We start from the raw sequence: 27501 nt of genomic DNA, 5'->3' as shown, positions 1-27501 counted from the left end.
ACAAGTTGAACTTTTCAACGACATTATTGGTTTTAGCATGTCGTGTACTAGAAAACAGGAAAAAAAATTCCAAGTGTGGTGAAATTGCAAAAACAATGCAATCCCACAATTGTTTTTTGTTTGGCTTTTTTGCTAGGTTCACTAAATGATAAAACTAACCTGCGACTTTGATTCTCCAGGTTATTACGAGTTCATAGACACCAAACATGTCTAGGTTACGTTTTATCTGAGTGGTAAAAAAAAATTCCAAACTTTGCTAAAAAAAAATAATTGCACAATTTTCCAATACCCGTAGCGTCTCCATTTTTCGTGATCTGGGGTCAGGTGAGGGCTTATTTTTTGCATGCCGAGCTGGCATTTTTAATTATACCCTTTTGGTGCAGATATGTTCTTTTGATCGCCCATAATTACATTTCAATGCAATGTCGCGGCGACCAAAAAAAACGTAATTCTGGCGTTTCTAATTTTTTTCTCGCTACGCCGTTTAGCGATCAGGTTAATCCTTTTTTTTATTGATAGATTGGGCGATTCTGAACGCAGCCATATTTGGCATATGTGTAGGTTTGATTTTTCTTTTATTGTTTTATTTTGAATGGGGCGAAAGGGGGGTGATTTAAACTTTTATATTTTTTTATTTTTTTTATATTTTTTAAAACTTTTTTTTAAACTTTTGCCATGATTCAATAGCCTTCAATTCAATAGAAGCTGGCACAACTCGATCGGCTCAGTTACATAGAGGCAATGATCAGATCACTGCTATGTAGCTGAATTGCAGGCTTGCTATGAGCGCCGACCACAGGGTGGCGCTCACAGCAGGCCGGCATCAGTAACCATAGAGGCCTCAAGAACCTCTGTGGTTACTGTCCTGATGCATCGCAGACCCCCGATCATGTGACGCGGTCGGCGATGGGATCATTTCCGGCCCCGCAGCCGGAAGCGCCAGTTAAATGCCACTGTCAGCATTTGACAGCGGCATTTAACTGGTTAACCCCTCCATGCCGCGGCCCGTTTTTGTGTTTTCGTTTTTTGCTCCCCTCCTTCCCAGAGCCATAACTTTTTTATTTTTCCATCAATATGGCCATGTGAGGGCTTGTTTTTTTGCGAGACGAGTTGTACTTTTGTCGCGGCGACCAAAAAAACGTAATTCTGGCGTTTCGAATTTTTTTCTCGCTACGCTGTTTAGCGATCAGGTTAATGCTTTTTCTTATTGATAGATCGGGCAATTCTGAACTCGGCGATACCAAATATGTGTAGATTTGATTTTTTTTTATTGTTTTATTTTGGATGGGGGAAAGGGGGGTGATTTAAACTTTCATATTTTTTTTATTTTTTCATATTTTTAAAAACTTTTTTTTTACTTTTGCCATGCTTCAATAGCCTCCATGGGAAGCTAGAAGCTGGCACCACTCGATCGGCTCTGCTACATAGTAGCGATCTGATGTTCGCTGCTATGTAGCAGAAATGCAGGTGTGCTGTGAGCGCCGACCACAGGGTGGCGCTCACAGCAGGCCGGCATTAGTAACCATAGAGGTCTCAAGGACCTCTATGGTTACCATCCTGATGCATCGCTGACCCCCGATCATGTGATGGAGGTCGGCGATGACGTCATTTCCGTCCGGAAGCGCCGGTTAAATGCCGCTGTCTGCGTTTGACAGACGCATTTAACATGTTAATAGCGGCAAGTAAATAGCAATTTCACCCGCCGCTATTGTGCGCACATGTCAGCTGTACAAAACAGCTGACATGTCGCGACTTTGATGTGGGCTCACCGCCGGAGCCCACATCAAAGAGGGAGACACGACATGCGCAGTAATAGTACGGCGCATGTCGTGAAAGGGTTAATAGCGGTGGGTGAATCGCAATTTCACCCGCCGCTATTGCGGACACATGTCAGCTGTTCAAAACAGCTCACATGTCCCGGCTTTGGGGTGGGCTCAGTGCTGGAGCCCACATCAAAGCAGGGGACCCGTCCTCTGCAGTAATAGTATGGCGGAGATCGGGAAGGGGTTAAAAATCGGCGTCGGGAGGATGGGAGCAGGAGTGGAATGGACGACGGCCGTTTCGCGCTGCAGTGGCGCTTCTACTGGTCACACAGGTGAGTGAAACTGACATCACCTTTTAACAGAGGGAGGCAGCAAAACCCTACCCCGGTGCTTAAACACATGTGCGGCAGCTATACACAACAATTAAAATGTCGAGTGCGCATAATCCATATGGCCTCTCTTTTTAGTAGAAGCTTATGCAGATCTCCTCCTTGCACTGGAAGAGACACCCTTTCTATGCCAGCAAAGGAAAGCACCTGTGCATTGGAGGTGTGTCTCTTTCATCACGTGCAAAACGACCCATGTGGTTTATGTGGTTTTATGTTGCTGTAAGTCCTTCTATATTGGTAAGACCATTCGCCCCCTCTATGTGAGGTTCAGAGACCATTACAACTTGATCGGTTCAGGCAAGGGAGTTCCACGTTTGATTAAACATGTTAGGGAATTCCATGGAGGAAACTCACAGGTGCTTTCCTTTGCTGGCATAGAAAGGGTGTCTCTTCCAGTGCAAAGAGGAGATCTGCATAAGCTTCTACTAAAAGAGAGGCCATATGGATTATGCGCACTCGAGCGCAGGAATCCGCTGGTTTGAATGAAAGATTGGATATGTCTAGTGTTGAGCATTCCGATACCGCAAGTATCGGGTATCGGCCGATATTTGCTGTATCGGAATTCCGATACCGAGATCCGATACTTTTGTGGTATCGGGTATCGGTATCGAAACAACATTAATGTGTAAAAGAAAGAATTAAAATAAAAAATATTGCTATACTCACCTCTCTGACGCAGCCTGGACCTCACCGAGGGAACCGGCAGCGTTGTTTGCTTAAAATGCGTGCTTTTCCTTCCTTCCGTGACGTCACGGCTTCTGATTGGTCGCGTGCCGCCCATGTGGCCGCGACGCGACCAATCACAGCAAGCCGTGACGTAATTTTCAGGTCCTTCTAGGCATTCAGTATTTTAAAATTACGTTCCGGCTTTGTGATTGGTCGCGTCGCAGTCACATGGGTGACGCGACCAATCACAAGCCGTGACGTCACGGGAGGCAGGAGACGCGCGCATTTTAAAATGCGCGCGTCTCCTGCCTCCCGTGACGTCACGGCTTGTGATTGGTCGCGTCACCCATGTGACTGCGACGCGACCAATCACAAAGCCGGAACGTAATTTTAAAATACTGAATGCCTAGAAGGACCTGAAAATTACGTCACGGCTTGCTGTGATTGGTCGCGTCGCGGCCACATGGGCGGCACGCGACCAATCAGAAGCCGTGACGTCACGGAAGGAAGGAAAAGCGCGCATTTTAAGCAAACAACGCTGCCGGTTCCCTCGGTGAGGTGAGTATAGCAATATTTTTTATTTTAATTCTTTATTTTACACATTAGTATGGTTCCCAGGGCCTGAAGGAGAGTTTCCTCTCCTTCAGACCCTGGGAACCATCAGGAATACCGTCCGATACTTGAGTCCCATTGACTTGTATTGGTATCGGGTATCGGTATCGGATTAGATCCGATACTTTGCCGGTATCGGCCGATACTTTCCGATACCGATACTTTCAAGTATCGGACGGTATCGCTCAACACTAGATATGTCCATTTTCCTGTAATAAGCCGGTTTTATTGTGTTTTTGTATTGTTTTCATTTGTTTTCTAAATGCATTTTAATTGTTGTGTATAGCTGCTGCACATGAGTTCAAGCACCGGGGTGGGGTTTAGCTGCCTCCCTCTGACCAGTAGAAGCGCTACTGCAGCGCGAAACGGCCGTCGTCCATTCCACTCCTGCTCCCATCCTCCCGACGCCAATATTTTAAAGTATTGGAATAAAGACTTTTTTTAACCAATGAGTGCCATCCATTTCATTCAATTTTTGTATCTATTATGGCTATTTTCTTTGGAGTGGCACCCAGGCTCATGGAGCACTTAATGCTGTATATATGCTTGCAGCATCAGCTCATGGAATTACCTGTGGGCTTCCCCGCTGTGCGGATTAACACTTTGTTGGATATAACTAGTATGGTTTGTGAAATCTTGCAGACAGATTCCCTTCAATAAGAGTAAATAAGACCTTAATACTACAGTATATAAACTACAGTATGTAGAGAAATTTGCCAAATTTACCATCAAAGAAGACGTTACTTGCCATAAATATGTGCAGCGCCCCAGAGTCCTGGTCGTTGCAGTACTGTGGCTCCGCCGCAAAGGGGAGCTATGGTACGTCTGATGGCACTGAAGGAGTTCATCTGACCAGGTATCACAGACACCAATACATTTCACAGCCGGGCCTCCAGGGGGAGCTAAGGGTTCTATTCATTAGGCCACTCCTCACATACTGGTAAAACTGGGGGTCAGGCAGGAAGTTAGAAAGAAAGCCGACTGGATGGGAACCAGGCAACACCTTGTGGCAGAGGGTGTTGCAGGGGAAGATTCGGTAGGGTCCCTGTCAGGGGTGGGATCCTGACAGAGACTTGGCAACTTGAGCGAACGTAACGGGGCCGTGCCTGCTCAGCATAGCGGCGGTGCCCAAGGAGGGATTGGAAGCGAGATAGATTGTGCTGAGTGAGAAACGAGATCAAAGCAAGAAGGAGAATACCAGTAGGAGTCGTGCTGTAAGACCGAGGCAACATCCTACTGAGGCGCATAACCGGCGGCCGGAACGCCAAGGGAGTATTACAATATTCAGCTTCAAGCAATACTCTAAACCAACGGCATCAGGCATCAGGGAGGGACAGAGGATTAGCAGAACATCATCTAATCGAGTTGTGAGGGAACTTAAGAAACTGACACAACAGTTGTGGGGACTTTCCGTAAGCACAGCAGGGAAGGACCGCAACACATAGCGCTAGAAGGAAGGCACAGATTTCCACCTGTTAAGAGAACTCTGGAAGTGCCATTGGACCGGCCGGACTTGCGAAGCCTGGTTATCCGGACTCCGGACTGAGGACCCAGAGATCTTCAGTAAAGAGGTAAAGAGACTGCAACCTGGTGTCCTCGTTATTTACTGCACCGCACCACCACATCCACCTATCATCATTATCCGATACAGTGCGTCCCTCGGCAGGGTCACGGACCGGGGCCTAGCCACCGTGACAACCCCAGAGCAGAGACTCAGAGGCCCGGTACCGGGTACCCCTCGGCCCTGCGGCGGTGGGGGCGCTGCATATGCGACGCCCACCTGGGTCGTGGGGTACTCGGAACTGGGTTGGACAGTTCTTTGGGGAAGTCACGGGGCCGTGACCCAACTCCGTGGCCCTGGGCGTGCAATAAAAATGCAAGGGGGAAAGTTATTTGGGATTGATTTGTGACGCCACCCGTGGTGTTTGGCAAGGGATGGCCGACGCTGTGGTTCAGGTCCACTGGGGCTGATGGTGATGCAGCAAAGAAGGTACAGCTCCCCACGGGTAGAGCGGGGCCCCAGGGCAAATAAAACAGGCGCTTCAGGCGGTGGTGAATGTTGGGGTACGGAGAATAAGCAAGGGATGCAGAAAAATAGAGTTTTCTTTACCTTTACTTCTCGGTAGATGAACATGCAATCCGGGGTACCAGTTACCGATGACAGAAAGAGTTCGGCTAGCCTGGAAGCATTCAGGGATCCACCTTACCAGGTGGGGTTGGAGGCCTTCCTGCTGCGTTCCCTTATCGGGTCCCTGCTGTCTGTAGCTAAGCTGCTGCCCTCTCCTGCATGTTGGCTTTGTCCTGTATGGCAGACAGCGCGAGCCTATCATGGGCACTGCATTTTCACTGGCAGCATCGGGTTCTTGGCCTGCTGTGGTGCCGCCAGGTGTTCGGTGTGGCCAGGGGGCTTACAGTCCCCTGCCCTCCAGATATGGCTGTCGGGGCGTACAGCACCCGCACAGCCAAGGACTCTGGCGTCCTTCTTGTCAGCGCTCCGCTCCGGGGTCAGCTCTGATGCAGCTGCAATTCCCCAGAGTCCTTGTCTCTGCTCCTCTCTCTCTTCTCACACTCACTCCCTCACAGACTACACTGACTCCTCCTCTCGACCAGAGAGGGCAGATTCCCAGAAGTCTGGTCTAGAGCTCCCCCTTCTGGCCTGAGGTCAGAATTGTGATGCATGCTGTGTATTACCTGGCATGGGGACCTCTTCCTGCTTCCAGGCATGACATCACCCTTCAGAGGGAGGCAATGTCACCGTGGCAACCGGACTCTGGGGTGCCACAAATATGTATTTTTAAGTGATGTATATGCAGCTGTTCTCCTGAATCTGGTGGTGTTTTTCTTTTGCTTCCGTGCACCACCATTCCTGAGATTTAGCCCCTCGCTTCCTTGTATGTAAATCTAGCTTTTTTAACATGAGAACCACACCCACTTGGCTAAAGAGACTAGATTTACTTACTGGGAAGAGGGGTCATATACCTAGAGAACAGGAAGGAGCAGGAATAAAAGAAAAAGAACGTTATATTTGTGGCAAGTGACAGCTCCACTTTGACTGCTCCTGCCAAAATTCTGATTAACCGTTCTGAAAATATTGTTAAATAAAAGGTACTGAAATAATTGGGGGATATCACTAAAAGATAACATTTTTAAAGTTTTTAATCCTTCCTTATGTACATACAGGGAATATTAAAAACCTGATCAATATGTCAGGAGGAAACTCCCTCTCCATCATAAACTAACAGTTGCAGGTAAACACACACCTCCAATGGTAACAGAGATGACAGAGCAAACATATATATAGGAGGCTTTCACAATCGATTCTGTCAGTGAACGGTGCCTGTACAAAGCAGAGGATGAAGCTCTGGATGCTCGCAGGGTTCATTGTGGCATCAGAAGTCTTCTGGAGTGCCGGCAGTTCTATGGTTAAACTTGACAATGGTGGATATGAAGACATCGTCATCGCCATTAACCCAAGTTTACAAGAAGATGCAAAAATAATCACCAAAATCCAGGTACTTCCAGAGAGATTCCTTTAAGTTACTGAGTAATCACATATTAGACTGCAAGCTCATAGGACCAGGTTCTCTTTCTGTATTTGCCTTGTTGATTATTAACTGCTTTATAATGTATTGTGAATATTCAATGAATGTGATGGCATTAGATAATGATTATTAAAATCTAAAACATGTTCCATTACTCCATGTTTTATATTTTTTCAGGATATGATAAAAGAAGCAACCACATATCTGTTCTACGCCACCAAGAAACGACTTTATATAAGAAGCGTAAAAATCCTAATCCCTGCATCCTGGCCCAACAGAAATTACACCAAGAGTAAAACAGAGACCTATGACAAGGTTCAGTATAAATGCTCCATGTTGTTCCTAAATGTTTTCCTTTATTATATTAGTAATTGATTCACTTATGGCTACAGTTTTATAATGGAAATGTAAATATGAAAAGTTTAGATGTATTTTTTGTGTGGTGTAATGTCAATTCTATTATTATCGTGACGCACTACAGCTCCATAAGTTCAAAATATCTGGTAATGATATCTTCATCAGTACAGTTATGATGTACTGCCGATGATGCTGATGTTTTTCTCATGCAGTGGAGATTATTGATGTTGCATATCTTTTTCTAAAATGTTATGCAGCTAGTAATATAAACACGTGTAAGAGAAAATGGCCATGTGCTGTAAACTTGCTTCATATATATGGGTGCTTGAGTGGCTATATGTATCTGTCACAGATTTAGAAGCCATATACCAACAATATTTTTTTTTGTCAGACTACTGATTGTCAAAAAATGGATGGCAATTTACTCCCCTGGAAAAAAAAAGATAAATAGTTTGATACCTTCCAAACAATTCCGTTGAAAAAAAAAATTAAAATGAAAGCAAAATTTAGCCAATATGGGCACCTGGAGTTAAATACTGGAAGAACTAATAACCAAATTCAAATCACTTATTTTTTTTCCACACTACTACTTTTTCCCTTGCATAACCATTCTTTAGTAATGATTAATAAGTGGAGTGGGATTAACTTGGGTTTCAGGCGGCGTTCACACTTATAACAATAATAAAGATATACTGTACATTCTAATGAATTTCCAAGGATTGGCGTGAGAATAGAATACCAGCTATCAGTAGTATTAGCTATTAATTATAGGACGCCAAAAAGTAGAAACTAATGAGAAAAACAAGTCTGTGTGGGTTTCTGAAACAAAGAGGAATCGGAGACTTCACTTTTTAGTTCACGCAAAGATTACCCTAACGAGGTGAAGGTCACTACCACAGCAAGCCGCCTCCCAGCCAGAAAGTGTTTTTCAGTTGATTGGTATTACCTGTTATATTGCAATCATAATTTATTTATTTAATACTAATTACATTAATTAATTTTCCGTATATATCCCACCTAGGCAGATGTTATTATTGCTAGCCCTTACTTGAAATACAGAGATGATCCATACACTTTACAATACGGACGCTGCGGGGAACCAGGAAAGTACATTCACCTAACACCTAAATTCTTACTGGATGACAATCTAATCTCAGTGTATGGACCTCGAGGTATGGAAACTTAGAACAGAATATTTAAAGGGATTTTCCACTACTGTGGTACTGATGACATGTTCTTGGATAGGTCATCAATATCAGATCGGTGTTGGACTGACACCCAGCAGCTCCAACAAATAGTTGTTACCAGCTCCAGCGACAGCTAAGTAAACATATAAACTGTGTATGGAGCTGGAACAGCACAGCTCTGTCCACTGTTTAGTGGCTGCTCACACATACTAGGAGCTAAGCTCAGGCACCTGGGAGCCGCCACTTGACAGTGTTAAGAACTGTGCTGTTCCGAGTACGAAAATTGTTGATTGAGTTATTGATGATCCATACACTTTACAATACGGACGCTGCGGGGAACCAGGAAATCTTTGATTTCGTCAGAAAGACTATACCGAGTGGAATACCTATTAGGATTACAGGGTTCGAGCAGAGGTGTATGGATGATCCTCTGGGAGGGGGGGTTATTTCTTTTCTGTATTCTTCCTTTACTAGTGTACAGAAAGAGAAAAAGCTTAAATTTATGCGACAATGGGAGGAGGATCTAGGGTTTGATATCTCATTGAAGGAGTGGCAGAGCTGTTGTGATGCCTTGTCTAGGGGCTCCCATCAGGTATCATTGGTTGAATCTTCTCTTAAAGTCTTACATAGAACATACCTGGTCCCAACGAGACTGCATATCATATATCCACTGGTTTCTGACAAATGCTTTAGGGGTTGTGACGCACCGGGGGACATGAGTCACATATGGTGGTCCTGTCCGGTGGTTGCTGATCTGTGGCGGGAGGTGAAGCTTCTACTGGATAGGATGATTGAAAAAGAGACATCAATGAATCCATTGACCCTCCTTCTGGGATTAAAACCGCAGGGGATATCGAAAAAAATGCACAGACTGGTGGTGTTATTGGGAATGGCAACCAAAATACATATAGCGTCAAAATGGAGATCTCCTGCACTTTCAATATCTCTTGTCAAAGAAAGAATGAACACTATCATGATATATGAACGCATTCAAGCGACAAGAACTGATAGCTGGAACTCCTTCTTCCAGACCTGGTCACCATGGCTTGAACTGTGTCCGGATGGTCAAATGCAGTTGGCTCTTACTTTGTCTCCCTGAGATATAACTTTTTATTTCTATCATCGAAAGAGTGAAAACTCTGACCTGGATACTATTGATTACCGATCAGTGCTTACTGTTAAGTAGGAGTATTATTATTGTACTAATTGCAGAGTGGTTTTAAACTGTAGTTGGACATGCACTTATTCCCTTTTGTTTCTGTCTTGTCTTTGTCTCATCTTTCATTATTCAACATTAATGCTTTCCCCACATATTACAATGTTAGCGTTGATAATTATGCAAATTTTTGTATTTTATGTACTCCTATGTTGGGAGATTATTGTGAAATTTTTGTTTTCCAAATAAAAAATATTGAAACAAAAAAAAAAGAAATACAGAGATGATCCATACACTTTACAATACGGACGCTGCGGGGAACCAGGAAAGTACATTCACCTAACACCTAAATTCTTACTGGATGACAATCTAATCTCAGTGTATGGACCTCGAGGTATGGAAACTTAGAACAGAATATTTAAAGGGATTTTCCACTACTGTGGTACTGATGACATGTTCTTGGATAGGTCATCAATATCAGATCGGTGTTGGACTGACACCCAGCAGCTCCAACAAATAGTTGTTACCAGCTCCAGCGACAGCTAAGTAAACATATAAACTGTGTATGGAGCTGGAACAGCACAGCTCTGTCCACTGTTTAGTGGCTGCTCACACATACTAGGAGCTAAGCTCAGGCACCTGGGAGCCGCCACTTGACAGTGTTAAGAACTGTGCTGTTCCGAGTACGAAAATTGTTTACATCCGACTGCTGAAGCCGATAACAGCTGATCAATGGGGGTGTTGGATGTTGGACCTGGATTGACATGATATTAACATCCAAATCCGATGGACAAATCATCATTATTAAAGTAGTGGACAATATGTTTAATATTGGTTCATTGCAAATAAATTGATGTTGATTTTAAATAAAATGTGTGATATTTTCATCTTGATCCATAGTGTAAAACATGCAAAATTATATATTTAGCAACTTAGGCCATGTTCACATTGCATGTTGCATTTTTTCTGCAGCCAAAACCTGATCTCTTTTCAGTAAAAACAACTTGCAAATAAAATGCAGGTTTTGCTGCCTTATATGTTGCTTTCCTTGCTGCATTTTTGTTGCTTTTATTGCTGTGTTTTTCTAAGCTCCCAAAGTTCAGCTTTACTTCCACTCTACGGTCACCTGAGTTCATGGAAAAATACACAATTGCAAATGCAAAACAGGGGAAGTTGAATTGGTAGGGCATTGGTTACTTAACACATTGGTAGGGCATTGATTTTGTTGGACATTGTTTACTTTCACACATTGGTCAGGCATTGAGTTGGCTGGACATTGTTTACTTTTACATAAATCACTCATTAAATTAAACTGTACTAATATTATCAGCCATGCTCATATGAGAATACCAAGATATTATAGTTCCATATAAAGGATTTTTGTGGATATTGTCCGCGCTGCTGAACAAATCGAAATCCGGACGTATTGATGAAAAGGAATGGTGGTTTTATTCAACGCGTTTCGAAGATATGTGTGTGGTATTTCCTGAGGAAGAAGTCATATACAGACTTCGAAATGCGTTGAATAAAACCACCATTCCTTTTCATCAATACGTCTGGATTTCCATTTGTTCAGCAGCGTGGACAATATCCACAAAATTCCTTTATATGGTTCCTGACATGGTCAATCCTTGACCCATGGATCTGCGGCAGCTGACATTTATATGCCCTATCAATGGGGCACCAGGTGAGCAGTTTTCTGAATAACAGATTCTGGAATTGTCAGATAAGACCCTATGTGCGCTTCTTCTCTCCTGTAGTTTTTTTTGTAAGATATTATGGTTTACATTTGGGAAAATTACAAAAATAAATGGGATTCACATCCTGCTCTACCTGAAATTTTATCCACCAACAACGCTGTGAAAAACGAATAGCAGTTTTTTTGTTGCATTTTTGCACTTACTCGTTGTTTTATGTGTGAAAACATGCTTCCAAAACGCTGCAAAAATGCTGAAAGTATTGACTTGCTGCAGTTTCCAAAAATGTAACAGTTTTCCAAATCAGCCAAGGAAAAAAAACAAGCCTGTGCATGACCTTTCTCAGTCTCATAGCTTTTGCTGGTACTGTAAAAAGCAGCCTTTAATTTTCATTAAAAAATGCAGCAAAAATGCATTGTGTGAAGAAAGCCTGAAGGAAACTATGTAATCAGTAAAGTGTGGGCAGTTGTGCTTGTTAATTTGTATTTTATGGCGCAGCATCCTACAGTCTAAACTCTAAGGCCTTGTTCACACACTGCAGATCTATCATGTTTTTGTGGAGTTTTTTCTACTCTGATTTGTCACAAAACCTGAAGAGTTTCCTGATTACCAGCAAAGTGAATGAGAATCTTGAAGTCTCATGTACACGTTTCTAATTTTTCCCTTGCAAATTTGGTGTAGACTTGAATCTGCAGAATGTCAATTCTTAGAGATTTTGCTGCAGATTTCACCCATACTAATGAGTGGGGGAACATCTGCCACAAAAACCCAGTATTTCTGCACCAAATACTTAACGTTTTCACATACCCTTATAATCACATCATATTTAGTACATTTTCCCTCCATTAAGTTCCCTTATATAGTAACCAAAGACCTTCTTTTTTTGAGCCACTAAACACCATTGAGATGTATTTTTGTAGTGATGAAAGAAGTTGAAGCTTTTATGGAAACTTTTTGATAACCATCAAACACCTTTAAATAGATTAAAAATTCGTAATATTTGGGGGTGATTTAGCTCCTATAATTGCTCAACAATTCATTGAGCATGTTTTGTAACACATTTCATATTATGTCTTAAGGAAGAGTGTTTGTCCATGAATGGGCTCACCTACGATGGGGTGTCTATGATGAGTACAGCACAGACACTCCCTACTACATTGGACAAAATGGAAGAGTAGAAGCAACAAGGTCCCCATTATATTCTTGTACTTAGGTATAGAATGGTGAAGTTGGCATAAGTTCATAGTAAAGTGATTTCCATTATAGCTTTGATAACATTCTCAGGGAAGTTACCAAATTGTTTTTTTTCCTGGTTGAGCTCTCTCCAATCCTTCCTGAATGCAGCACTCCGGATCATATTCATTTCCAACCGCTACACTGATGCCTCTACCCTGTGCCAGTCATTGCACTGGTTGCCAATCTACTACAGTGTTCAATATAAACTTATCACTCTCAACCACAGTGTGCTCCATGTTTCAGCACCACACTACATCTCCTCCCTTGTCTCAGTCTACTACCATGCCCATGACCTCCATTCTGCTAATGACCAAAGACTAAGATCCTGAATAATCCCAACCTTCCCCTCACATCTTTAAAACTTCTCACGTGCTGTGCTAATTCTTTGGAATGCACTACCAAAGTCCATTCGATTAATTCCCAATACCCCCAGTTTTAACTCATTTTTTTGGACTGGCCTATCGCCCCACCCACTTATCTAATTATCCTTGTTTTGCCAAATTAGGACCCTTGTAGCATCTATTTTTCTATGATATATTTACAAATTCTTAACAAATTTGTAAAGAAATAAGAGAGAAGGAAATATTTTCACCCAAAGTGAATGTAATGGGAGAAAGAAAAAGAAAGTAAATCTTACCAGAGGCTGAACAATAGCCATAGCAGCCATAGCAGTAGGTGGCCTTGGACACCAGCCAAATAAATCTCCCCAAAACCTGCATCTGCTTTGCTACTAGTAATACATTCCTACAGGATGCAGCACGTTCAATGACAGGAGAGGCAGTGGGCTGGGATCTGATCTTATAAACCTGGGAAGGAAAGAGATAAATAAACAATTATCTTGCTCGAAGGACATAAGTATTAACCCCTTAACGACCGCCGATACGCCTTTTAACGGCGGCCGCTAAGGGTACTTAAACCACAGCGCCGTTAATTAACGGCGCTGTGGAAAAAGTGAATAGCGCCCCCCAGAGTCGGATTTTCTCTGGGGTCTCGGTTGCCGAGGGTAGCCGAGACCCCAGAGAACATGATTCGGGGTTTTTTACCGACCCCCGAGTTGCGATCGCCGGTAATTAACCATTTACCGGCGGTCGCAACAACAACAAAAAAAACGCGATTTGCCATTTAATTTCTCTGTCCTCCGATGTGATCGCACATCGGAGGACAGAGAAATAGGGTCCCCGATGGCCCCCGATAGCCCCCCAATACTCACCTATCTCCCTCGGTGCTCCTCGTGGCTCCTGATGGGCACCACCATCTTTTTTACGGGGAAAAAATGGCGGGCGCATGCGCAGTGCGCCCGCCGCCCGGCACCCGGAAGATCTTTAGGGTCTTGGCTGCCGGGGGTAGCCGAGACCCCAAAGAACATGATCGGGGTCGGTTTTTACCGACCCCTGTTTTGCGATCGCTGGTAATTAACTGTTTACCGGCGACCGCAAAAAAAAAAAAAGCGATCTGTAATTCTCTGTCCTCTGATGTGATCGCACATCAGAAGACAAAGAAATAGGGGGATTCGGGGACCCTATCATACTCACCCGGTGTCCCTGGGTCCTCCTGCGTCTCCTCTTGCCGGCCGGCTTCTTCCTTGGGAAAGAAAATGGCGGGCGCATGCGCAGTGCGCCCGCCATCTGCTGCCATCTGCCGGCCGGCAGGAGAGACGAGTTGGGGCTAAAATTTGGGTTAGGGTTAGGGCTAGGGTTAGGGTTAGGGCTAGGGCTAGGGTTAGGGTTAGGGCTAGGGTTGGGGCTAAATTTAGGGTTAGGGTTGGGGCTAAATTTAGGGTTAGGGCTAGGGTTAGGGTTAGGCTACTTTCACACTAGCGTTTTTTGGCTTCCGTCGCAATGCGTCGTTTGGAGAAAAAACGCATCCTGCAAAAGTGCTTGCAGGATGCGTTTTTTCTCCATTGACTTGCATTAGCGACACATTGTGACGGATTGCCACACGTCGCATCCGTCGTGCGACGGATGCGTCGTGCTTTGGCGGACCATCGGCACAAAAAAAGCTACATGTAACTTTTTTTGTGCGACGTGTCCGCCATTTCCGACCGCGCATGCGCGACCGGAACTCCGCCCCCGCCTCCCCGCACCTCATAATGGGGCAGCGGATGCGTTGAAAAAACAGCATCCGCTGCACCCGTTGTGCGGCGCTTACAACGCTAGCGTCGGTACGTCGGTCCGACACACTGCGATGGGCCGAGTACAACGCTAGTGTGAAAGTAGCCTTAGGCTTCTTTCACACTTGCGTCGGAACGGGGCGGTCGCAATGCGTCGGCCCGACGTACCGACGCACGTTGTGAAAATTGTGCACAACGTGGGCAGCGGATGCAGTTTTTCAACGCATCCGCTGCCCAGTCTATGTCCTGGGGAGGAGGGGGCAGAGTTACGGCCACGCATGCATGGAAATGGCGGACGCGACGTGCAAAAAAAAGGTTACATTGAACTTTTTTGTGACAACGGTCTTCCAAAACACAACGGATCCAGTGCACAATGGACGCGACGTGTGGCCATCCGTCGGTAATACAAGTCTATGGGCAAAAAAGGCATCCTGTGGGCACATTTGCAGGATCCGTTTTTTGTCCAAAACGACGGATTGTGACGGATGCCACACGACGCAAGTGTGAAAGTAGCCTTAGGGTTAGGGTTGGGGCTAAAGTTAGGACTAGGGTTAGGGTTAAATTTAGGGTTAGGGTTGGGGCTAAAGTTAGGGTTAGGGCTAGGGTTAGGGTTAAATTTAGGGTTAGGGTTGGGGTTAAAGTTAGGGTAAGGGCTAGGGTTGGGGCTAAAATTAGGGTTAGGGTTGGGGCTAAAGTTAGGGTTAGAGTTGGGATTAGGGTTAGGGTTTGTATTAGGGTTGGTATTAGGGTTAAATTTGGGATTAGGGTTGGGATTAGGGTTACGTTTGGGATTAGGGTTGGGATTAGGGTTAGGGTTGGGATTAGGGTTAAGGTTAGGGTTGGGATTAGGGTTAGGGGTGTATTGGGATTAGGGTTAGGTTTGAGGTTAGGGTTGAGATTAGGGTTAGGGGTGTGTTGGATTTAGGGTTTTGATTAGGGTTATGGTTAGGGTTGAGATTAGGGCTGTTTTGGGGTTAGGGTTGTGATTATCGTTAGGGTTGTGATTAGGATTATGGATCGGGTTGAGATTAGGGTTAGGGGTGTGTTGGAGTTAGGGTTGGAGTTAGAATTGGGGGGTTTCCACTGTTTAGGTACATCAGGGTGTCTCCAAACAAGACAGCCAATTTTGCGCTAAAAAGTCAAATGGTGCTCCCTCCCTTCTGAGCTCTGCCGTGCGCCCAAACAGTGGTTTACCCCCACATATGGAGCATCAGCGTACTCAGGATAAATTGGACAACAACTTTTGGGGTCCAATTTCTCCTGTTACCCTTGTGAAAATAAAAACTTGGGGGCTAAAAATCTTTTTTGTGGGAAAAAAAAATATTTTTTTATTTTCACTACTCTGCATTATAAACTTCTGTGAAGCACTTGGGCATTCAAAGTTCTCACCACATATCTAGATAAGTTCCCTGGGGGGGGTCTATTTTCCAAAATGGGGTCACTTGTTGGGGGTTTCTACTGTTTAGGTACATTAGGGGTGTACAAACGCAACATAACGCCCTCAGACAATTCTATCAAAGTCTGCATTCCAAAACGGCGCTCCTTCCCTTCCGAGCTCAGCCATGCGCCCAAACAGTGGTTTACCCCCACATATGGGGTACCAGCATACTCAGGACAAATTGGACAACAACTTTTGGGGTCCAATTTCTCTTGTTACCCTTGTGAAAATAAAAACTTGGGGGCTAAAAAAATCTTTTTTGTTAAAAAAAAATATTTTTTATTTTCACGACTCTGCATTATAAACTTCTGTGATGCACTTGGTCATTCAAAGTTGTCACTACACATCTAGATAAGTTCCATGGGGGGTCTAGTTTCCAAAATGGGGTCACTTTTGGGGGGTTTCTACTGTTTAGGCACATCAGGGGCTCTCCAAACGCGACATGGCGTCCGATCTCAATTCCAGTCAATTTTGCATTGAAAAGTCAAATGGCGCTCCTTTGCTTCCGAGCTCAGCCATGCACCTAAATAGTGGTTTACCCCCACATATGGGGTGTCGGCGTACTCAGAACAAATTGTACAACAAATTCTGGGGTCCACTTTCTCCTGTTACCCTTGGTAAAATAAAAATTTGGAGGTAAAAAGATCATTTTTGTAGAAAAAATGCGATTTTTTTATTTTCACGGCTCTACGTTATAAACTTCTGTGAAGCACCTGGGGGTTTAAAGTGCTCAACACACATCTAGATAAGTTCCTTAAGGGGTCTAGTTTCCAAAATGGTGTCATTTGTGGGGGGTTTCCACTGTTTAGGCACATCAGGGGCTCTCCAAACGTGACATGGCGTCCGATCTCAATTCCAGCCAATTCTGCATTGAAAAAGTAAAACGACACTCCTTCTCTTCCAAGCTCTGCGTGCGCCCAAACAGTGGTTTACCCCCACATATGGGGTATCGACGTACTCAGGAGAAATTGCACAACAACTTTTGTGGTCTAATTTTTCCTGTTACCCTTGTGAAAATAAAAATTTGGGGGCAAAAAATCATTTTTGTAGAAAAAAATCGATTTTTTATTTTCACGGCTCTACGTTATAAACTTCTGTGAAGCACTTGGGGGTTCAAAGTGCTCACCATACATCTAGATAAGTTCCTTAAGGGGTCTAGTTTCCAAAATGGTATCACTTGTGGGGGGTTTCCACTGGTTAGGCACATCGGGTGCTCTCCAAACGCGACATGGCATCCGATCTCAATTCCAGCCAATTCTGCATTGAAAAAGTCAAACGGTGCTCCTTCACTTCCAAGCTCTGCGGTGCGCCCAAACAGTGATTTACCTCCACATATGGGGTATCGACGTACTCAGGAGAAATTGCACACCAACTTTTTTTGGTCTAATTTCTCCTGTTACCCTTGTGAAAATAAGAATTTGTGGGCGAAAAAATTATTTTTGTGAAAACAAATGCGATTTTTTATTTTCACGGCTCTACGTTATAAACTTCTGTGAAGCACTTGGGGGTTCAAAGTGCTCACCACACATCTAGATAAGTTCCTTAAGGGGTGTAGTTTCCAAAATGGTGTCACTTGTGGGGGTTTCCACTGTTTAGGCACATTAGGGGCTCTCCAAAAGCGAGATGGCGTCAAATCTCATTTCCAGCCAATTCTGCATTGAAACAGTCAAACGGTGCTCCTTCACTTCCAAGCTCTGCGGTGCGCCCAAACAGTGGTTTACCTCCACATATGGGGTATCGGCGTACTCAGGAGGAATTGCACAACAAAATTTGTGGTTAAATTTCTGTTTTTACACTTGTGAAAATTAAAAAAAATGGTTCTGAAGTAAAATGTTTGGAAAAACAAGTTAAATGTTCATTTTTTTCTTCCACATTGTTTCAGTTCCTGTGAAGTACGTAAAGGGTTAATAAACTTCTTGAATGTGGTTTTGAGCAGCTTGAGGGGTGCAGTTTTTAGAATGGTGTCACACTTGGTTATTTTCTATCATATAGACCCCTCAAAATGACTTCAAAGGTGATGTGGTCCCTAAAAAAAACATGGTGTTGTAAAAATGAGAAATTGCTGGTCAACTTTTAACCCTTATAACTCCCTAACAAAAAAAAATTTTGTTTCCAAAATTGTGCTGATGTAAAGTAGACATGTGGGAAATGTTATTTATTAACTATTTTTTGTGACATATCTCTCTGATTTAAGGGCATAAAAATACAAAGTTTGAAAAGTGCAAAATTTTAAAAATTTTCGCCATATTTCCGTTTTTTTCATAAATAATCGCAAGTAATATCGAAGAAATGTTACCACTATCTTGAAGTACAATATGTCACGAAAAAACAGTCTCAGAATCAGCGGGATCCGATAAAGCGTTCCAGAGTTATAACCTCTTAAAGTGACACTGGTCAGAATTGTAAAAATTGGCTCGGTCATTAAGTACCAAATTGGCTCTGTCACTAAGGGGTTAAAGCCCCAATCATCATCTCATTGTCTCCTTGCCTTAAAGAGGTTTTCCCACAAATAATGTAGATTTCAATCAACCGATCTTGGAATTAAAATAAGTTTCACAATTGGAAGTATTAAAATGTCCCTGTACTGAGATAATCTTATAAATGTGCCCCGGCTATGTATGGTGTAAAAAAAACAAAAGTCTTGTACAACCCTTTTAAGGTGGAACACTCACATAAGTAAATCTGATCCAGTGTTAAAGGGAACCTGTCACCCCCAAAATTGAGGGTGAGGTAACCTCACCATCATCAGGGGCTTATCTACAGCATTCTGGAATGCTGTAGATAAGCCCCGATGTATCCTAAAAGATAAGAAAAACAGGTTATATTATACTCACCCAGGGGCGGTCCCGCTGCTGATGCCTCCTATCTTCATCAGATGACGTCCTCTTCTGGTCTTCACGCTGCGGCTCTGGCGCAGGTGTACTTTGTCTGCCCTGTTGAGAGCAGAGCAAAGTACTGCAGTGCGCAGGTGCTGGGCCTCTCTGACCTTTCCCAGCGCCTGCGCACTGCAGTACTTTGCGCTGCCCTCAACAGGACAGATAAAGTACGCCTGCGCCGGAGCCGCAGCGTGAAGACCAGAAGAGGACGTCATCGTATGAAGATAGGAGGCGCCGGACCGGACCGCCCGCCCAGGTGAGTATAACCTAACCTCCTTTTCTCATCTTTCAGGATACATCGGGGGCTTATCTGCAGCATTACTGAATGCTGTAGATAAGCCCCTGATGCGGTGAGCTTAGCTCATCTTGAATTTTGGGGGTGACAGGTTCCCTTTAATGATTTATGATTAAGGAGTCATTTGGTCAAACTCACCCCCTAGTCCTGTGATACCAGCTCTGTGCAGGAAGTGTCGGATGTATTCATGTTATGCAGACTCTTCTTCCCCCATGTGGCTGATTGACAGATTTCCCCATATGCATAGTAACATGGAGAAGGCTGTCAATCAGCAACTCAAGGGTGAAGGAAAACCACAACTTATAAATACATTCAAAGTTTTTTGCAAGAAGATGGTTGAGAGTTGTTAGAATTAAAATGCGAGCTGGACCAAATCACCCCATAGTCATAAGCTACTCAAGACAAATAAATATTATTAGGGATTTTTATTTCAGAGAAGTAGCATGAAGTAGCTGAATGGTTCTCTTTAAATATTTCAGACACAGAAAATACAATTTAATCCATAACACATTTCCCATTTCAATATAATGTATCCATCCTTATAATATTGTCAAGGAAAGTGATTTTCTGAAGGCTTCACTCTTGTATATGTAAGTTTGGAATACAACCATTATAACACTTCGAGGTGCTCCACAGCTGTTACTCAAATCTAAGAACATATTCCAGGTGGATTCCGATTTGTTTCAATTGCTGGAACATATGTATCCTCTTTACCTTATTGCTTGGATCAACATATCATGTATGGTGTGAGATTAGAAGCTTTAGAAAAAACAGTGATTTGGTGAAGCACGGATGTGACGTACGTTGTGGTTAGTAAAGGATTTTGCTAGCATGTTGCTATTATATTTAATTAGCTTTTTTGAGAAATTGTAATCCATTGGATTTTCTGACCTTTTTTTTTTTAAAAGAAACCCCTTAATGACCACCAATGTGACATGAAACTGACCTGCGGTATAAGACAATAGCTTCCTCCGTCGGGTGACAATCCAGGAGCTGTCAGATGTAGACTATAGATGACAACTTGGTGCATTAACAAAGATCAGTGTTTGCACTGAACATGGCCGTTTAACCCAGTAAATATTACTGTAAATAGTGTCTACAGCATCTAGATGGCTAACAGATAGTGATAAGCAAGTATACTCGTTGCTCGGGTTTTCCCGAGCACGCTCAGGTGATCTCCGAGTATTTGTTATTGCTCGGAGATACAGTTTTCATTGCCTCAGTTGCAAGATTTACGGCTTCCAGATACGCTGAATACATGTGGGAATACCCTAACAAACAGGCATTCCTCACATGCATTCAGCATATCTGGCAGCCGTAAATCATGCAACTGAGGCGATGAAAACTAAATCTCCGAGCAATAACAAATACTCGGAGATCACCCGTGCGTGCTCGGGAAAACCCGAGCAACGAGTATATTCGCTCATCACTATTAACAGAGTGTGGGGGGTTCCTTTTTAACCCCATGGGCATCCTGAGATCTTGATCGTGTGGTCCTGATATTTGCCATGGCAATTCATGGCCAAATAACGGCCTTAGAGTCTGCCGGTTATAATGACCTGTTCAGAAGTTAGCGACATTTAGGTGGCAAAAATACATTTTTTCATTCCTGTCATGTCACTTTGCATTAATTCCCGAAAAGCACCTGAAGGGTTAATAAACTACCTGAAAGTAATTTTGAATACGATGAGAGGTGCTGTATTTAAAATGGTCTCACTTTTGGGGGATTCCAATATATAAGACCCTCAAAGTCAGCTCAAAACTGAGTAAGTCCCTAACGAACTGAGTTTTGTAAATTTCCTTGAAAAAAATGAAAACTTTTAAACTTTTTAAAATGTTAACAAAATAAAACAATATTTCACAAATGGTATTTGGGAAATGTCATTTATTAATGTTTTGTGTTGTATGATTATCTGGATTAAAGGTATAATCAAAGGTTCAAAATTGCTAATTTTTTTTTGTCAAATTTTTGATATTTTTATAAATAAACACAAAACATATCAACCCAAATTTACCATTATCATAAAGTATAATGTGTCACGAAAAAAACAGTCTCCAAATCAAAGTGATATGTTGAAGCATTTCAGAGTTATTGCTACATAAAGTGGCAATGGTCAGATTTAAAAAAAAAAATGTGGCCCTGTCATTAAGGGGTTAAAAAAAATAGTTTTGGAAATCATTCTGATAGAAGGAATCCACTCACTGCCCTGTTGCTGCTGCTCTAACAATCTAAGGAAGACCTGATCGACTGCGGGGTCAAAAGGTAGTTGGGAAGTCATTATCAGCATAGCTATTTTTTTTTTAAGTCTGAAAACTTTCACATGAATAAACATGTTAGGTCTATAGACTGAACTTTATGGACTTGTGTTTTCTTTCAGGCATTAACACTATGAAAGTATGAAATAGGTTTATAATGAAAACTAGATCACTTCACTTAGCTAATAAGAACAGTATATATTAAAGCATTTTTTCAGAGAATTGCAAAAAATGAAGAAAGAAAATGCTATAATTATTACATTTCTAAATATTGTTAATTAGGATATTATATACATGTAGTCAAGAAATGTAATCACTATAGTATATTAAAGTGGCTACCCTCATGTTATACAGTGTTTCACTGCCAGAAACTTGTCCTAGAATATTAACAGAACAGGTGCTTGCGAGCATCTGCAGTAGAAAGCTCCACTTCTTCTCTTTTTGTGTAATAGTAAGCTCTGCTGCTTTGACTATTAACTTTGTAATACGTAATATAGGTTACCTATCTCCAGGTCAAAGCAGTTTCTCTGTATTCAGAAAGACAGCAGTGTGAGCAGCCTCTTCTTATCTCAGCACCCCTGATATCTGCAGTACTAGATCAGATAGACAGAGTGGACAGCAATGCGAGCAGCCTGTTTTGTGCTAAGCACTACTGGTATCTCCACTATTACATCAGATATACAGGATGGACAGAAGTATGATCAGCCTCTTCTTACCTCATCCCCACCTGGTATCTCAAGTACTAGGTCAGACAGGTTGGACAGCAGTGTGAGCAGCCTCTTCTTACCTCAGGACCACTGGTATCTCCAGTATTAGAATAGCTAGACATGATGGACAGCAGTGTGAGCAGCCTCTTCTTACCACAGCACTCCTGGTATCTCCAGTATTAGATCAGATAGACATGATGGACAGCAGTGTGAGCAGAATCTTCTTACCTCTGGACCCCTGGTGTCAAAATTTCCACTTTGAGCACATATTCCTACAAACAAAAACAAAGATGTGGCAGAGCTTTCTACTGCACATGCTCAGACAATGGTCCTTTAAAATTTTAGGACAGGTTTTCATTAGTGTAACAAGATGGCAACCATTTTGATATATTATGTTCATTGAGTCCCTAGACAAAACAAGTGGAAATTGCAAAATTAAAGCTCTTTAGACATTTATGTTATTTCCTTCTTCTTTCTTCCTTTCTTCTTTCTTTCCAGGGAAACAGTGCTTATATACGCTTCCTGCTTACTCATTCTCTCTTTTTTAAATAGGAATAATATAAGTGTTATTTGTATTCCAGGTGTTCCAGATACATTCGTGGTGTTAATTTAAAGAAAAAAGATCAGTGTCATGGAAATTTTTGTGAAATGAAGCTCTGCAATTTTGATGAAAAAACAGGCCTATATGAAACTGGTTGTGTTTTTGTTCCAGTGAAGAACCAAAACATCAAGCAATCCATCATGTATTCACAAGCAATTCCATCTGTGAGTATTCATGAAAATTGTCACCTGGTTTGGATTCTTGTTAAGGGGAACCTGTCAGAAGACTCAGCCCTAAGTAGGGATGAACGGACCAGTGGAAGTTCGGGTTCGGACGAACTTGAGGACAAAGGTTGGTTCGGGTACCAGAACTTGACCCAAACTTGACCCCGGACCCGACCCGAGCCATATATATGTCAATGGGGACCTGAACTTTGGTGCTGTAATAAGGCTGTAAAATGGTCACAGTAAGGATCTGCGCTGCAGCCTTTCAACAAGCTTTATTAGTCTGCCGAACCTGAACAGTAAACAGGACTTATAGTAAGTAGTGATGAGCGAGTATGCTCGTTGCTCTGGTTTTCCCGAGCACGCTCGGGTGGTCTCCGAGTATTTGTTAGTGTTCGGAGATTTAGTTTTCATTGCCACAGCTGAATGATTTACAGCTCTAGCCAGCCTGAGTACATGTGGGGATTCCCTAGCAACCAGGCAACCCCCACATGTACTCAGGCTGGCTAGCAGCTGTAAATCGTTCAGCTGCGGTGCTGAAAACGAAATCTCCGAACACCAACAAATACTTGGAGACCACCCGAGCGTGCTTGGTAAAACCAGAGCAACGAGTATACTCGCTCATCACTAATAGTAAGAAGTCCGAGTTCGGAGTCCGGTATGGTTACAGTTCGGATTCGCTAATCCCTACTCCTAAGCCATATATGTGGCAATGCAGATCAAAGAAAATCGAATAGTAAATTAAATAGAAATTCACATTATTCAAACTGAGAGATGTCTAAGTCAGGGGCAGAACTTTCACAGGTTAATATAAGATTTTTCAGACCAGCTAGCTAAGTGAAGGAATTTATAGCAAAGTAGTAGGACATTTCCAATGAAGACTATTTTGAATGTTGCTTAGTTTTGTATTTCAGAAGCAAATAAATGAAAAAAAAAACATATTTTTAAAGCAAAATATAAAATACAAAAGCAGAACATATTCAATGTTTATTTTACATATTTCTCTTTTCAGGTAACTGAATTCTGCGATTCCAGTAATCATAACATTGAAGCTCCAAATCTACAGAATAAAATGTGTAACTCTCTCAGTACATGGGAAGTCATAATGAACTCTACTGACATGGCGTCCACTCCTCCGATGACCAGCACCAATATTCCTGTCCCTACTTTCACACTTATCCAGAAAAGAGACAGGGTTGTCACTCTGGTACTGGATGTTTCTCCAAGTATGCTCAATGTAAGTTATCAATACCATTGTTTGTTATATTTGGATCATATATTAGTAATTAGTATCATCATAAAGGCATTTTCACATGCGGTAGACTTGGTGCAAAAATTCTGTGACCCGTGGAAGCGTGTACAACACGAAACGGCCGTCGTCCTGTTCCTCTGCCTGTACCATCTGCCCTGTACCTGCTTGCATTACCTTGTCCATGCAATTCTCTTGAAATAAAGGACTAAGGTTTTTTCGTCACTGGATTTTGAAGTGCTGCTGCATTTTTTTCTTTCTTTTAATTGATCAAACTTTACAGATAGTACTTACAAAGTGTAAGTGTCATGTGCATAAGGCCGGGGTGACACTTAGCATAGGGAAATACGGCCCGTTTTTTACAGGCGTAATACACAGAAATGTTCCCTAAACAGTGATTCGTATGTCATGTGTAGGCAGGGTGTGGCTGCGTATGTCATCCTCCGTATGTAATCCGTATGGCATCCGTACTGCGTTTTTTTATCGCAAAATGGACATATAATGGATCCATAGGCTCAAATATTCGTGAAAACATATATACAGTGTATATATATATATATATATATATATATATATATATATATGAATATATATATATATATATACAGTATATGTCATTGACACCGGCTTTTAAGCTATCTAGCACTGTATTAACTATAAATATATATATGTGTCTCTGACATATACATACTGTATATATATACAGTACAGACCAAAAGTTTGGACACACCTTCTCATTTTAAGATTTTTCTGTATTTTCTTGACTATGAAAATTATACATTCACACTGAGGCATCAAAACTATGAGCTAACACATGTGGAATTATATACTTAACAAAAAAGTGTAAAGCAACTGAAATTATGTCTTATATTCTAGGTTCTTCAAAGTAGCCACCTTTTGCTTTGATGACTGCTTTGCACACTCTTGGCATTCTCTTGATGTGCTTCAAGCGGTAGTCACCGGGAATGGTCTTCCAACAATCTTGAAGGAGTTCCCAGAGATGCTTAGCACTTGTTGGCCCTTTTGCCTTCACTCTGTGGTCCAGCTCACTCCAACCCATCTCAATTGGGTTCAGGTCTGGTGACTGTGGAGGCCAGGTCATCTGGCATAGCACTCTATTACTCTCCTTCTTGGTCAAATAGCCCTTAGACAGCCTGGAGGTGTGTTTGGGGTCATTGTCCTGTTGAAAAACAAATGACGGTCCAACTAAACGCAAACCGGATGGAATAGCATGCCGCTGCAAGATGCTGTGGTAGCCATGCTGGTTCAGTATGCCTTCAATTTTGAATAAATCCCCATCAGTGTCACCAGCAAAGCTCCCCCACACCATCACACCTCCTCCTCCATGCTTCACAGTGGGAACCAGGCATGTAGAGTCCATCCGTTCACCTACTTCATACAAAGACATGGTGGTTGGAACCAAAGATCTCAAATTGTCCATTCCTTGTGTTCTTTAGCCCAAACAAGTCTCTTCTGCTTGTTGCCTGTCCTTAGCAGTGGTTTCCTAGCAGCTATTTTACCATGAAGGCCTGCTGTACAAAGTCTCCTCTTAACAGTTGTTGTAGAGATGGGTCTGCTGCTAGAACTCTGTGTGGCATTGACCTGGTCTCTAATCTGAGCTGCTGTTAACCTGCGATTTCTGAGGCTGGTGACTCGGATAAACATATCCTCAGAAGCAGAGGTGACTCTTGGTCTTCCTTTCCTGGGGCGGTCCTCATGTGAGCCAATTTCTTTGTAGCGCTTGATGGTTTTTGCCACTGCACTTGGGGACACTTTCAAAATTTTCCCAATTTTTCAGACTGACTGACCTTCATTTATTAAAGTAATGATGGCCACTCGTTTTTCTTTACTTAGCTGCTTGTTTCTTGCCATAATACAAATTCTAACAGTCTATTCAGTAGGACTATCAGCTGTGTATCCACCAGATTTCTGCACAACACAACTGATGGTCCCAACCCCATTTATGAGGCAAGAAATCCCACTTATTAAACCTGACAGGGCACATCTGTGAAGTGAAAACCATTCCCAGTGACTATCTCTTGAAGCTCATCAAGAGAATGCCAAGAGTGTGCAAAGCAGTCATCAAAGCATAATGTGGCTACTTTGAAGAACCTAGAATATAAGACATAATTTCAGTTGTTTCACACTTTTTTGTTAAGTATATAATTCCACATGTGTTAATTCATAGTTTTAATGCCTTCATTGTGAATGTACAATTTTCATAGTCATGAAAATACAGAAAAATCTTTAAATGAGAAGGTGTGTCCAAACTTTTGGTCTGTACTGTATATATGCCTATACTATGTGTAGACATTTATTCTATCTATTCTTTTCTAACCTGTCAGTGTGATTTTACTGTACACTGCGCTGAATTGCCGACTTTTCTATAGAACACCGCAGCGTATTTCTCACAAGTCACACTGATGGTCCGTGTGTAATCCGTATTTTTCTCGTCCCATAGACTTTCTTTGGCAGATTTTTTGCACAATACGCTGACAAACGCAGCATGCTGCGATTTTCTATGCTAGTAAAATACGGCTGCAAAATATACGGCAGATAGGAGCTGCCCCATAGAGAATCATTGGTCCGTGTGCAATGCGTTGTTTTTGCGCCTCCCATATGTCCGCCAAACTCCCTAGTGTGACTCCGGCATAACTCCTGACTTCTTCGTGGTCCTACCCCGACAGCGCCGTTTCGCTAAAGAGCTTCTTCCAATAGGGGCAAAATGGCACCGTCGGGGTAGGAGCACTGTAAAGAACCCAAAGGTATGAACTGGGATATAAACTGGTGCGCATGCAGCATGGAAGCGCACGTTCACACTGGCCACTGAACAGAAAAAACAAAGACAGAAACATAATGATTGAATACCTTGCAGTAAATAAAGTAGTAAATAGTGATGAGCGAGTGTACTCGTTTCTCGGGTTTTCCAGAGCACGCTCGGGTGATCTATGAATATTTGTTAGTGTTCGGAGATTTAGCTTTCATCGCCGCAGCTGAATGATTTACAGCTACTAGCCAGCCTAAGTACATGTGGGGGTTGCCTGGTTGCTAGGGAACCCCCACATGTACTCAGCCTGGCTAGTAGCTGTAAATCATCCAGCTGCCATAATGAAAACTAAATCTCCGAGCAGTCAGATATACCTGGAGACCACCCGAGCGTGCTCTGGAAAACCCCAGCAACGAGTATACTCGCTCATCAC

At 42.7% G+C, this 27501-nt stretch overlaps 1 protein-coding gene across 1 annotated transcript in view; it reads left to right on the top strand.

Moving 5' to 3' along the window:
- Window positions 1-6761: 6761 nt before the first annotated feature.
- LOC143788283 (calcium-activated chloride channel regulator 1-like) overlaps window positions 6762-27501 on the top strand; it is a 62235-nt gene continuing 41495 nt past the window's right edge. The window contains exons 1-6 of the mRNA XM_077277823.1: window positions 6762-6942; window positions 7150-7287; window positions 8351-8501; window positions 12449-12557; window positions 22869-23052; window positions 24065-24289. Coding sequence (XP_077133938.1) covers window positions 6784-6942; window positions 7150-7287; window positions 8351-8501; window positions 12449-12557; window positions 22869-23052; window positions 24065-24289 — 966 coding nt within the window. The 5' untranslated portion in view covers window positions 6762-6783. The remainder of the gene's footprint in view (window positions 6943-7149; window positions 7288-8350; window positions 8502-12448; window positions 12558-22868; window positions 23053-24064; window positions 24290-27501) is intronic.

This window comes from Ranitomeya variabilis, chromosome 8, assembly GCF_051348905.1.
Source record: "Ranitomeya variabilis isolate aRanVar5 chromosome 8, aRanVar5.hap1, whole genome shotgun sequence".
NCBI lineage: Eukaryota > Metazoa > Chordata > Amphibia > Anura > Dendrobatidae > Ranitomeya > Ranitomeya variabilis.
Note: the sequence above shows the minus strand (reverse complement) of the source record. Positions and strands in the feature narration are given on the sequence as shown.